Below are 14,911 nucleotides of genomic sequence, written 5' to 3' on the forward strand. Positions count from 1 at the left end.
GATCCTCTTATCCCACCTGACTTCACACTCTCATTATGAAGAATCCCATACTGAAATCCTCGAATTTTTTTTGTCATAACTGCTATTAAACTAATTATGATTATTTCAATTGTTACAGCCCGAAAGATTGAACGTGTTCAAAAACGACCAAGACAGTTGGGACTACACATGTGAGTATTTACATTACTCTGCCTTATTATATTCATATGTTACATTACGTTCTTGCGACAAGTTGTTAAGACCGTGACGTAATGGCATATTGTTTAGACGACAACGATTTCACTCACTTGAATTTTTAGTTGCTATTGTCGACATGTTTCGGGCCCTTCGGGGGTCCTTCCTCAGGCTCGAGTGCTCGCGGCGGCTGCACTTCGTGCACCAATACAACAAGTCGCCAATAGCGATTAAAAATTCAAGTGAATGAAACTGTTGTCGTCTAAACAGTTTAACACATTCACTGCCCCCGACGCACATGTGTTTCGATTTTTCGCAAGAACAACAAGGATAAACAATATAATTTTTGGCTACTATCGAGTAATGGGATCCTCAAAGAATTTGAAGTATTAACCCGTAAAAACTAATGCGAAAATGTTGCCTTGAGCGTCGGTCAGTGGTATGTTTATCCTATGAAATAATATATTAAATACATAGTTAATAAAGTCTTATTTTAGAAATGTATAAGGAAAATGAATTTTGTATTTTAAATACTTAAAATTCATTTTCGATTCGAAACAAATATATGGCTTGAGATGCATGCTAATTAAGTTTAACGATAGATACATGTTATACTTTACAATATCATTTTACTACCACAATGTTTAACACTTATTTTACTTTGACATTGACGTAATTTATGAAACATTATTTTATTTACTTTAGGTATTTTTGACATGATCAAACGTCTGCTCTACAAAGAAAGATTCATTTATAAGCAATATTATAAAAATAGTAACGTATATTGGTGTCTCGCAAAACTCGTTGTTTCTCCGTTGCATCACAATATGTGTGAATTAAAAACCATCCTAATTATATGTACTTTCATTCGTGACATATTGAACAATAGGGACTTAAGAAACGCACATACACCGTGTCCAATAAGTTCGAATACTGTTATGATCCTTAATAAAATAAATTTACGCGTAGTTTATGTTATGAAAATTATATTAAATGAAAGCCACATTTATATACAATATTTACAACAAATGTTTTGGAATAACTCCACCTTTAACTTTTTTTACAAGTTTCAAACGTTTCTCAAAAGAGTCACAAGCGGCACGCACCGCATCCATCGGCATATCGTCCCATATTTGCATGATAACCTTTTTAAAATGGCTCAGGTTTGCGACTTTATAATTATTTAGTTTCGAGAGCATGTATGACCATACGAAATAATCTAGTACGTTTAAATCTGGAGAACTTGGTGGCCATTCAGTTTTCGGCAAAAAATCGGTCAAATTAGCCTTGCACCAAGCTTGAACAGCGTTTGCCGTATGCGACGGAGCTCCGTCTTGTTGGAAAACATAATAATCGTCTCCAAACATATTTTTTAAATTTGGGGCAACATTTTTCTCCAAAACCTCCGATTTATAGTATGCCGCATTGATTTTGACGCCTTTATCAATAAAAACTAGAGGCAGTTTGCCCCTCTTACAAAGAGCACCCCAAACCATCACTGATGGTGAGCTCTGGAACCTAGGCACATTCTTTTCATACTCTGGAATGTCTTCTATCCGTGCTGCCCACAACCGGTCGTTCTGGGCGTTATGAGGCTGCTCTAACACAAAGAGTTTCTCGTCTGAGAAAACAAATTCGTCACCTGCGTGCCAAGAAAGTATGGTGCTACATCTTTCTACTCTCTTTTTCTTGGTTGCATCTGAAATGCCATGTACTTTTCGTTTTTTATAAGCATGACATCCTAGATCTTTTTTCAATATATTATGTACAGATCCCCTGGAAATTTTCAGATCAGCAGCTAATTTTCTAATAGATCGGTGTTTTTTCCGCCGAATTCGCTCTCTTATAGCCTTTACCACTTTTTCAGTTCTAGCTGAGCGGGGCCGACCGGATCTTTTCCTGTCCTCTGTAGAAGAGATCTCTTTATACCTTTGTATAGTAGTATAAACCAGATTCCGTTTAATTCCATGCGGTTGTAACGCCTTGAATATAGCACATGGCCTGTCGCCTTTAAGGAATTTTCTAATAATTTCTTCACGAACGTACTTCATCGTGTATTCAAGCCAAACTAAAAATACGTGACTCATGAAATTATAGTACTATGTTTATGTCAATATACTTTTTAAATTAAAATAAGAATTTTATAGCCAGCGATCCGTATGTCTATACAGCAAGTGCTAAAAGTTTGTATTCGAACTTATTGGACACGGTGTAATTTTTTCAATTACGTCACACAATGTTTTTAATTATTACGTATGTACTTAAGGAGTTTACGGACCCTGGCTCAGAGTGATTATGATATGAATTGCTACTACCATAATGTAAAGTTCGTAGTTTCATAACTGAGCCCGAGCTAATCCTATTGTCTATTGTTAAGTAAAACCGCTCGTGCCACGTGCCACCACCACCTGCATAAAAACCTGCGTAATTCGGTTACTGAGTGCCGGCGAGTTGAACACTACAGAACCAGTCTAAAATGTGTCACTGAGATGCGTAACAAAGGCGCGTTATCGGAGAGCGCTCCTACACTGATTTTTTGAGCGTTGGACTAGCCCGCGCTCAGGTGCCAAATAGAATGAGTATGACCCTTTTTTGCAGGTAAGTAGCACGTGCGGTTTTACTTAACAATAGACAATAGGATTAGCCGCCGGGCTATGTGACAAAACTACGGACTATACCTACATTTTTCATTACACTGCAATATTAGAAATGTTACGAATGTACTTAACGAGTTTACGACACCCGTCTCGTAGTAATAATATAATATAATTGCTTATATCAGCGGCAATTTGCCCTCGCAAGCTTGCACACAAAAAACTTCCGGCCTAGACTCGAAGCTTTCACGATAAAAGCACGGCTTTTTGTAAGCACTTGAAATATTTTCCTTTTTGGAATTTTAATATAACTGTTACTTACCACTGGGGCTCGTTTGAAACGACATTTTAACTTTTTTGTGTAGCTTTACAGTTAAGTATGGCGGGTTTTTCGTTGCTCAAAATGTTGATATTTTTACTTGCAAAAAATGAGAACGTAAATTTAAAGTTATTGACTGATAATAGTACATTATTGTCGAGGCTCGGAAGTAGCTACTTGCAGGCTGAGGATTCGTTTTAAACGGACGACCTTGGGAGTCCGTTTAATTGAATCCGAAGCCAGCAAGTAGCCTTCCAGCCGAGTCATATATAGTGCTTTTCTCAAAAATGGTGCAAGAAATATAAATATCATAGAAATATTTTACAAAAGCAACGTTCTTACATATATATTTTGACAGAAAAAAGCCCTTGCCGCCTTTTTATTTTTTTTAATAAAAAAGTAGAAGTGTATTTTTCTGCCAAAAATACGCCAACCTATTTGAGACATCTAAATAGTCGCGGTACTAATCATCTGTTTGGCTGTTTAATGGGCCTGTGCCTTCATTTGATATGGTCATTTCAACTTTTAAAAAGTTTGGAACTCGACAAATAATGGAATTTGTATCCAACATTGCAGTCCCAAAATCGAGACTGCAATGTTTTTAACTTTTTAATTTTTGACTGACCATAAACTACGCGCTTCGCGACCTATTTTTTAGACGGCAAAGTCGACTTTGCCGTCCATTTTTGAGAAAATTATGTTACGTTTTAGCGAAATAAGTTTTCTACAACACCCCAAATAATATTACCATATTTTTCAGGAGTTTTATTATTTATTTATTTAGATATTTAATTCAGGCAACAAGGCCCATATTACAAATACCCATAGTCATAGTTTTGAGGTAGTTACTTACTGTTATATCATTTCAATATTTGTACAAATGATTCAGTATGGTTTTAACTCCGGTTTTACTTCTTACAGGGTATTACAGGTTTTACTTATTAGATACTTAAATACAGTACATAGCGGCCCCTTTTTATATATCGTTAAATTTAAATAATTACAATTATTTAGCAGTGGCCCTAGTGAGCACGTTGAGGGGCTCTTAAAATACTCGTAATTCTAACTTTCCTTTCATCCAAAGGTCGCGGAAATTGCAAATCTCGAGATTGCCTCCTGTCTTTGAAGAGTTAATGGCGGTCTGAATACGCATAACGAGGTTTGCGGGACTAGGCCGGCAATTTTGAGTTGCCTGCGCGTTATTTGATGACGCTTGTTAGGAATAAAAATGTTGGGAAAACTTTTTAAAAGATGGCGGTTCGAGTGCGAGGCAAAAACCGGGCAAAAAAAAAACCGGGCAAGTGCGAGTCGGACTCGCGCACGAAGGGTTCCGTATCATAATGCAAAAAAAGGAAAAATAAAACGGTTACCCATCCAAGTACTGACCCCGCCCGACGTTGCTTAACTTCGGTCAAAAATCACGTTTGTTGTATGGGAGCCCCACTTAAATCTTTATTTTATTCTGTTTTTAGTATTTGTTGTTATAGCGGCAACAGAAATACATCATCTGTGAGAATTTCAACTGTCTAGCTATCACGGTTCGTGAGATACAGCCTGGTGACAGACGGACGGACGGACGAACGGACGGATGAACGGACGGACAGCAAAGTTTTAGTAATAGGGTCCGGTTTTACCCTTTGGGTACGGAACCCTAAAAATGGAAAGGAACGTGCGACCATTTATTTGGAACACCGGTCCGAACGCCATTAACCAACTGAGCTACCGAAACCCACCTAAAGCCACTTGAATTTTTCCATTCCTTCCTTTTGTTTACATGCCTTCATCATCATCTCAGCCATAAGACGTCCACTGCTGAACATAGGCCTCCCCCTTTTTTGGAGGGTGAATGCCATAATCGCCACGCTTGGCAGGCGGGTTGGCGATCGCAGTCGAGTACACCGAATTTGAGGGACGCTGCTGCCCGTCCACCGGTGGTCTTGGACGTGGTTTAAGGACATACCCGGGTCCATTTAGGTATATTTAATTACACAGACGGGTCTATCGCGATATAATTTCATTGTTTTTACCTTAAAACCCGATTCCCGACGTTTCAACTGAGTTGCACCAGCTGTAGTGTTTTTTTTTTTATATAGGACATTATTTTTAGACAGATCGACCTAGATCTTGATTTTTTGATGTTTACTTAGTTTAAATTAATTTACTATTCCTCCTAATATCTCCTTATAACTCCTTATATTTGTAATAAGTAATAACAATGGTTTTTCTTACAACTTAATAAATAATTTCTACTTTATATAACTTTTGATGTTGTATGATGATGATGTTGCATTTATTGAGTATTTTTTATTAGTCTATTCAACATATTTTACACTAGAGTATATATTTTTTATAAGGTTAATAAAATTCACTTCGCCTCGAACGATAATTCCCCACAACCTAAATTTTCTAGCTATAAAGCACAAAAGCCGACCAGTCGTCCAAATGAAAACCAGCTAAATGCCAAACGTTGATGCACTTTGCATAAATTTGCACTTTTTCACACTGGACACGGAATATAAATCAGTTATCCGCCTACCATTTTACTTAGACCCCCCACTTTGCTAAATCCCAGCATCTCCACCAACTTTGCAACCAGCTACCTCTAGTGGGAGGGATCTGTGTACGTTGGTACAGATATGCATTCTTGGGAGTGAGTAATAAATTCATTTGAATTCCGAATGCATAGGGATTTTTCGAAAAGAATTAGGTTAGTAGTGAACTAGTGAAGTAATCTAGTTATGCTGTCTTGGTGCATTTGCATCCTATTGGTTATTCCGATGGCTGAATGTATTATCGTTGATTGGGTGTTTTTACATTCGTGATTGCGAAAGTTAATTCGAGTGTTTTTATTAATAATGATTGACTGATAGAACGTTATATCTTTGCTACACACTGCCGTATTCGAACTTCAAGATATTCACAAGAGACGACACGTACTACATACGTTATAGTTTAGATATGAACTAGTTCTCTTTTGCAGCGCAATTCGGGCAACCAATGTCACTTTTACGTGAGATAGAGTAAGATATCTATTAGATGTGAATTGGATCTCTAAGTCTTATCCTGTGGAAATCGTTTAAGAGAATCTCCAGAATACGAAATTTTTAATTTTTCAAAATAAAAAACAATACGAAATTTAAGTGTAAAAAATACAAAAAGTTGTATCCCAGTGTAAGACTCCAAAGATCCACTTATCTCTCAAATGTAACAAATTTTTATCTAAAATTTTTACACAAAGACAATTCTAGAACTCGAAGAAAACCTATAACAATAACACATGAATGGTTATGGATCCAATAACGGCTGTATTACCTACTCGCGAACTCCCATTGGCGCAGTTTAAATATTGTGACAGTATATTGACTTTAACAACATAACTGAACAGTGTCCTTACTGTAAATGCATGTGTCTCGCTATGTTTATACGTAGCGACCCGCTTCTGCTTCGCACGGGTTAACAAATTATGCACCTAAACCTTCCTCAAGAACTCTATTGATATGTGAAAACCGCATGAAAATCCGTTCAGCAGGTTTTGAGTTTATCGCTAACAAATATACAAATGCACAAATAGACAGACGCAGCGGGGGACTTTGTTTTATAAGGTGTAGTGATGTATCTATTCAACTGTGAGTGGGCTTATGCTGTCGCTCGCGACTATGGCCGCGATAAACTTTCATCGCTTTTTTTTCTTTTATTTTATTCTATTGTCGTTTAAGCAATTTTGACTGAGTAAAAGGGCCGTGCCGTGGCATTTGTCAACTAAACTGACTTAACAACCTAATTAAACATGACAGAGTTCTTAAACGTTTTGACTTCAGTCAGGTAAAAAAAATCTGTACACGTTTGTGAAGCAGTTGTTCCTTCACTGGATAGACTTTATTGGATTGAAACACTGTCAGTTATGAATCGTTTGTTTCCAGTATGTGTGATATATGTCTCTTTTATTCAAACGGGATATTTATTTTGCGTTTCGTGGACAGGAAAATATTCGTTGGGTTGTTTCGTCGCGATCAGGGTACCAGTGTGTCCAGTGTCCAGTGGGTCAACGACGGAAGTACGATTAATTGTACTGTATATTTTCACTGTGCAATTTGGAATAATTCCAGAAAGCTCTCAACGGGCCTCGTGAATCCCCGAAGTGCTTTAAGCTTAAGACTTCCGCTGCCTAATGTTGCCAAATTATGTCGACGTGGACGTGTTATGAATTTGAAATTGTTTTAATCACTTTTTTACAACGGGGCTAGCTTTCAAAATATAATCATCAGTGTGTGCTGATATAGTACCTACATATTACTATAGTATTACATACCTTCGCAGTTTAAGTTATTATGTTTATCATATTACTGTACATCCGTAAATGGTAAATATTAAATCAATTCATGTTCTTATAATACGCAAAAAACAAAATCAATTTGTTAAATACCGAATTAAAAAGTTTAAGTAAGTAAATATTTCCCAATAAAGTTTTTTAAATACATTATTTTATATTCAACAATTACAAATCTCCTTATAAATCACCATCATTTGGCCCAAACTATTCCTTAAAAATACTCGTAACTACAATACGAAACGAATAAACTGCCGTATTCGAACTTCAAGATATTTACAAGAGACGACACGTGCTAGATCCATTCTAGATACGTTATAGTTTAGATATCAACTAGTTCTCTTTTGCAGCGCAATTCGGGCAACCAGTGTCACTTGTACGTTAGATAGAATAAGATATTTATTAGATTTTAATTGGATCTCTAAGGCATATCCTGTGGATGAGAGTATCTCCAGAATCACGCAAATGACAAATTTGACAGGTTAAATCTTAAACATATCGTTATCGTATCTTGGTGATGTCTAAAAGATATCTAATAGATGTCTATTTCAAAATCCGAATCGGGCCCATAACTATCCCCCGATGCCATTCTTTGGCAGTATACAATGCATGGAGCCAAATATATCCAAACAATTGAACTGAATTTATTGTATGGGGTCATAAAATCGGCTTGGAAGATATTCGGAAGAGAATTCCGTAGTTAGATGGGGTAGGTACGTAGTAAAAATTAAATAGTAGCATAGGAAAATACTTTTGTTTTTCTATTACTAGTAATACGAGTATTATTAGTAATAGTCGTCGTTTTAAGACCTTTTTGATACAATACAATCGTCCTATCTATCTATCGTACACCTACATGATAGCTTAGCACCCCTGCATTCAGCATAAAAATAATAAGCAAAATGAGTAGTAGATTATTCAGTACATCAACTTGTACTATATACAATTTGACATATTTAATAGTTTAAAGTTCCTTAAGAAGATCAAATGAACAATTACCTACCTAAAGTCTGTACCTTTAGGTATTTAAATAAAAGTAAACAAACAATTTGTACATTTTCGGGTAGTTATAATATTTATTGGATAACCAACCAAATACAAAACCGCCTGGATGAGTCACTGAACGACTTGTCTTTAACCTACATTATTTGATCATGTACTCGTAATGTTTTATCTACCCTCAACTGGCTTAAGGAGCCATTTGAGGGTGGATTTTGTTTACTTTTATTTAAATACCTAAAGATACAGAGTATAATAAAGTACCCTTTGGTTTGTAACGTCTTGCCTAACAACCTAGAACCTACACTACAAGTTACAGTAGCCAAGTCTCCTTGGAATCCAGCCATGTCCCGTAGACAGGTAATCATAACTCCGGATACCGTTGTTTTTAAGCTGAGAGAGAAGGTTATTGATAAAGAGGTTTAACCTGCAGAGGACAGCGATTTGTTTATTCTTTAATATTCTTCTTCTTCTCACGGCTCGATTCTGAAAATGTATTAGATCTCTACTAGACCTCAACAAGTTACGATATGGATCATTTAAAGATATTTGTAAGATAGATGTCAAATTTGACGTTTCCGCGATTCTGGAGGTCTTCTTGAACGATTTCGACAAGATAGATATGTCAAATTTGTCGTTTCCGCGATTCTGGAGGTCCTCTTGAACGATTTCGACAAGTTATGACTTAGATATCCAAGTCACATCTAGTCGATATCTAATGTAAATCTAGTTGATCTCTATATCGTTTCTAGATCTTGTGATTATCTCGTTTCCCGAATACGCGTGTCAGTCGTGCACTCTTGTCAGAGTGGTCGTGGCTGTTTGGATGACGCACATGGCTGGTCTTCATTCCCGGTTATGTTGGTGGACTTCAAACTTTCGCGATGTCTCTCCATTTCTGACGGTTGATGGCGTTGCGAGTGCACTCGACTACGGATGAATTCGTCATTATTTTTAAAAGTTCGGTCCATCGCGTAGGAGATCTTCCTCTGGATCTTTTCCCTTCGAAACCTAATTCTTTAATATACATACATAAAATGCCTCAATGGGGTTAGATAGCCGGTCGATATAGCGCGTCGCGCGAAAATTACGACGGAGGATTTGGTTTACGGCGTTTACCTTCTATTTCAATTACTCTGAAAATATATTTCTGAATCAAATTTTGAGGAACAACATTGAGGCACTCGGTCTCGGTGTTGTATTAAAGGTTAAGGGCCCGATTCGGATTTTGAAATAGACATCTATTAGATATCTTATAGACATCACCAAGATACGATAACGATATGTTTAAGATCTTAACCTGTCAAATTTGACATTTGCGCGATTCTGGAGATACTCTTGAACGATTTCCACAGGATATGACTTAGTGATCCAATTCACATCTAATAGATATCTTACTCTATCTAACGTAAAAGTGACATTGGTTGCCCGAATTGCGCTACAAAAGAGAACTAGTTGATATCTAAACTATGTATAACGTATCTAGTACGTGTCGTCTCTTGTGAATATCTTGAAGTTCGAATACGGCAATATAACTCTTTGTTAATCTCCTTCTCCTTGGCCGAAAGTAAGTTGACAAAACGTTGGATTCGTGACAAGTTTTAGAATAACAAGTTTGTGTTAGATTTAATGCCAAGTTTTTATTGGAAAGTTGTGGGTTAAATATCGGTATCGTGACTGTAAATTACACGCACACAATACCGAAATAAAAATAGCAGATGCATTTTACCTGGATGATTAATTTTGCAAAAGCCTTTTCTTTTTATTACAAGCTTTTATTTAGTTTCATCTAATATATATAATTTAATTGAAGAAAAAAACTTATACAAACTATTATTAAAATTAAGTATAAACTAAATAAATTAAAACTAATAAAATAAATAAATAAAACTTACCCACCTACCTTAGGTCCCCCAGTTTCACCTGACCGTTGTCTGTCTGTCTGTCTGTGTATAATCAAATCTTGCAAGTTAAATTTGATCCACTTCCCGGTTTCCGATTGAGCTGAAATTTTGCATACGTATTAAGTCGGGTGACAATGCAATATTATGGTGTCATCGAGCTGATCTGATGATGGAGACCGGAGGTGGCCTTAGGAACTATGTGATAAAACAACGAAACCTAATTGTGTTTGGGGTTTTCAGAATTGTCTCGATGAGCATTAGTTGCCTGTGGAAAGAAAAGTACAGTCAGCGATAAAAGCTTGTACCAAAATTAAAAATTTTGCCAAAAACTTATTTTTAACTTGATTGTTTAATAAACATTGAGTTACTTGAATTTTTGAAACATTGAGTTGTTTTTAGAGGGATTTATCAGACCCCAGTTAAACAATAAACAGACGGATAGGATATTATTTCATTGATAATACGATTCTCATGTGTCATTCTCATAAGTCTTATAAGTTATTTCGTTGGAATAGTTATCGGACGACGACGACGACGACGACGACGACGGAGGAAGACGAAACAGGAGCTGAGTTTTAAATATTTTAGGTAAACATACCCGTCTCGCTAACGGAAGCGGCTTCTAAAACTAGTGCGATAAGGATAAGGCGAAAAATCCTGCGTAAAAATCTCAAAATCGAGGTTTCGTACTCGACTGTTTTCTCCTCCAAAACTTAGTCAATTGTAACCAAATTTGGAAATCTAAATGATTATGAAATTTTCTGTGTCGAACCGTTTTGCTTTTTTGGCTAATTGACATCAGGTTTGAATACTACGCCTCTCATTGCAGCATAGTCAATTAGGTCATTTTTGAAGGGCTCTAGCGCCTTAAAAAACAAAAATATCAAAAAAAGCAAAACGGTCCGACACAGATATTTACAATATTAATCTGTGTTGAATAAATCATTGTTCTAGCATCAAAACCCACGGAGGGAACAGTCGAGTACGTTTGTATGGAGAAATGACCACTCCTGTTGGCTCTTAAATGGTCACGGAAAGATCGGCCCTTAAGGTTATAGCTTAAACCAGAACCACTTTTTTTATTTTTCTGTAATTTGGTATTCTTCAGTATTATTCATGATATCCAAATAATTTGCTATGGCTTATAATGAAAATAGAAGCCAATATCAAAAAAAGCTAACTCGGTTTTCTTCTATAGACCGACCGCTTCAATGAGTCCTCGCCTGCGCGGTACGGAGGCGACGGGGTAGGACGACTTAGGGTGGCGGGGAAGGTGCGGGCGGCAGGCGTACACCCGCTCTCTAGCGTCTATAGACTCTATATCGTCTATAGCGTTAAAAAACCAAACTCGGTATTAATTTTAAATTGTTCAGGAAAGTTTGCTGATTTCAAAAATCTATGATCTACCCGAACATCGAAGTAATCGTTAAAACAATAAAAATGGAAATATTTAGACAGTTGGAACAGTACCGTTGAGTGATCGCTGTTTGGACTAGCTACTGTAAACAACGACCTGTCTGTTTGATATGCACTCGGGGTAGGTACTCTTTCGTTCACTATAAAATATGGGTTCAGTATGTTTATCTGTTTGCTTAATGCTTTTAGTCATGTTTCACTTAAAATTTCCGTTAGACTTGTAATTAAAAAAACTTTAATGATTGGATTTTAACACCACATGATAGAGAAATCATAAGCTTACAGTGCTCACTCCATACATCAGTTTTTAACTTAATTGGGGCATTATCTATGAAAAGGGACCTTATTGTCGATGGCGCTTACGCCGCACAGCGTCGCGCGGTATTGTATTTATATCGGAGCATCGTTATAATGGCGTAAGCGCCATCGACAATAAGGTCCCTTTTCATAGATAACGTCACAATTAATAATAAGTTGTATGGAAGGTATAGTCAGCACTAGAAGTGGCTAAGCGGGCGAGGTGTTCAAAATTACCTTGGCACGCTCTTATTCTCTTAACAATATAAGCAGAGATATTTATAACTCCGTATAAAATAAATAAAGTCTAAGAAAAATTGTGCCTCGGAAATCAAGAAAAAGTCATTCTCGAATAGATGGCGCACACACCTTTGGCCTATTCTCGGCTAGATGGCGTTGATGACACCGTTTGATATTTAACAATGTTAACACATATCAGTGAAATAACATGGGTCAGTATGGAACAATAAAAATTAAAAATCATTTATCAAATCAATTCATTTATCCATAAACATATTTTGATTAATTTATACATTTTCAATTTTATTTTAAGTTTTAATCGTGTGTCGATAGATGGCAGTAAATGTACCGTGACTACAAAATTTGGCATTATAGCCCTCTATACTATCTATTCTCTTTGATATAAGTGAATTCGCGACAAGATAATTTTGAAGTCTTTCGGCTATTATATTTCCTTGCCTTTATAATAAAACCAAAAGCAGCACCAATGTTTGCAAGCACTCTCCACTCGCAAGCAATTTTAAATAAGTTATTAAAAAACCCCGAGCCTCGGTGCCATTACTACGGCCGTTGAGAATGAGGTGGCAATTTTCATACGACGGAAGGCCAGGGGGCACCCTCGCTGATTCATTATTATACAGGGTGATTTCGGGGTCGTGGAGCAAGAGAGCCAGACATCATACAGAATCCAAAGATGAGCCTAATGATGTTGTTAATTATTGTTTATCACCAATAATGATGATTATTTTCCAGATGACAAGTAGGAAAAAACATTTTTGCATACAATTTGGTGACCCTACTCAATGTGACGTCTTGTCGCTTTCCATACAGCGTATGACAAAAGTCATAGGGTGACCATAATAACTTAGTATAACATTACTTTTACTTGAAAAATAAGAATAATTAAAGTAATTATCTTTTAATCAAATACTACCATATGATAATGTGGATCATTTACAGAGTCAGAAAAAGTGGTTCTGGATCACGACCCAGAAATCACCCTGTATATCGAGCGTGAACTCTAGCGCCTTGACAATAGAGGCGAGTTCAGATATTTGTGAGCACCTTGGCCGCTCCGATATATCTGATGGCGACTGTACGTGTACACTCACTTTTTCAGAAGAAAAAAGGCGGCAACGGTGGGTGTGTTTGCGTATAGTTCAATTAGTAGACCATCCACCATATTTTTCTACCATCTACCATACATCTACCATATTTTTTTCGTGCATTAAAATTAAAAAAAATATATCAGGAAACCAGAATCAGCAAGTCCCATAACATTTTTCTCCGAAACAACCAAGTTCCCTTCAAACTGGTTTCCTTGAGTCAACCGCCTCACAACCTTTTTGAATACCGAACCCGTGCAATTTCCTTGGTTTAGGGGGGGTTTCCGTCCATTATAGGGAATTTTTTCACGGGGTGCACTGTTTTGATGGCTCGCAGGATGTGATTGGAGCTCGCAAATTGTGTTATTGAGATGTAATTTTTGCGTAATATCCTGATTCGTTCTATTTTGTCTAATGAGTCATTCAATGCTTTTTTTTGTCTCACAGCCGTATTCGAACAATGAGATACGTCATATACTAGATATTGAAACGATATGGTCAAAATTGACGTTTCTTCAAACAAAAACGTCACTTATGTATGACACTTGTTTGACACTGACATATCCAATCCATATCGTTTCAATATCTAGTATTTGACGTATCTCATTGTTCGAATACGGCTGTAAGTGTATTTTATCTGTCCAGTCTTATTTATTATTTAGAATTTATTGCATGATATATAATTGTATAAATGGCGGAATTAATGCCCGGCATTCGTTACCAGTCAACCAAAAATAATTATTGACATCACGAGACGACATAAAATAGGAAACACAAATCAAGGTATTTAGTCTTGCATGGTTTAAATGCCTTATGGCATAAATCAATCATAAGACTCAATATGGCATAAAAAATCAAGTACCTATTTGTGATTATTGTCGATTAAAATTCTACTAACAATTTATCATCGCGTTTTTTGATCCAGTAACTTCAGTGATCAGTCTAGCTAGGAAAAAATGTATTTAGTTTGGTCCAACTGGCCTTAAAATGTAAATTATTGTAGCTATCAGTGTCGGCGCGTCCATAAAAGCCGATTCCCACCGGCTTGCCTGTTTTTGGACGTTTGAGCTGAGTTGTAAAGGAAATATGTAAGCCAAATTAGCCGGCTTGCCTATGGATATGTTTGACGCGCTGCCACGGGTAGCTATTATCCTAAAACATAACTTTAACAAAAACCTAATCTAGAAAAGTGAGTCTCGATAGCATTTTCTGACATTTGCGTAAGTGGCGAACCCACTCAGTTCTAAGTTGTCTGAAAAATGTAAAAGATACTTTTTGACGATTCTTTCATCGATAAGAAAATGTTTTCTTGTTTAGGTGTACCTTTTTCATGAATCATGAATATCATGATCAATGGAGGTTCATCATCATCATCATCTCAGCCATAAGACGTCCACTGCTGAACATAGGCCTCCCCCTTGGACCTCCATACGTACCGGTTGCGTTCAATTTTCTTGTTTCGCGGTAGACCCCCAGATTGTGACGGATTGTGTTGTGGTAGTAGCGCCCCCTACTCAGAGTTTCGCGTAATATTC

General features: G+C 36.8%; 1 protein-coding gene across 3 annotated transcripts in view; it reads left to right on the forward strand.

The window, feature by feature from the left end:
• The window catches only part of LOC134675876 (heterogeneous nuclear ribonucleoprotein L), a 678,145-nt gene that overhangs the window by 577,775 nt on the left and 85,459 nt on the right, over nt 1-14,911 (forward strand). For all 3 annotated transcript variants that reach the window (XM_063534203.1, XM_063534205.1, XM_063534204.1), the window contains exon 5: nt 119-170. In XM_063534203.1, the coding sequence (XP_063390273.1) occupies nt 119-170 (52 nt within the window). The remainder of the gene's footprint in view (nt 1-118; nt 171-14,911) is intronic.

The sequence above is a fragment of the Cydia fagiglandana genome, chromosome 23 (assembly GCF_963556715.1).
Source record: "Cydia fagiglandana chromosome 23, ilCydFagi1.1, whole genome shotgun sequence".
Classification (NCBI taxonomy): Eukaryota; Metazoa; Arthropoda; class Insecta; order Lepidoptera; family Tortricidae; genus Cydia; species Cydia fagiglandana.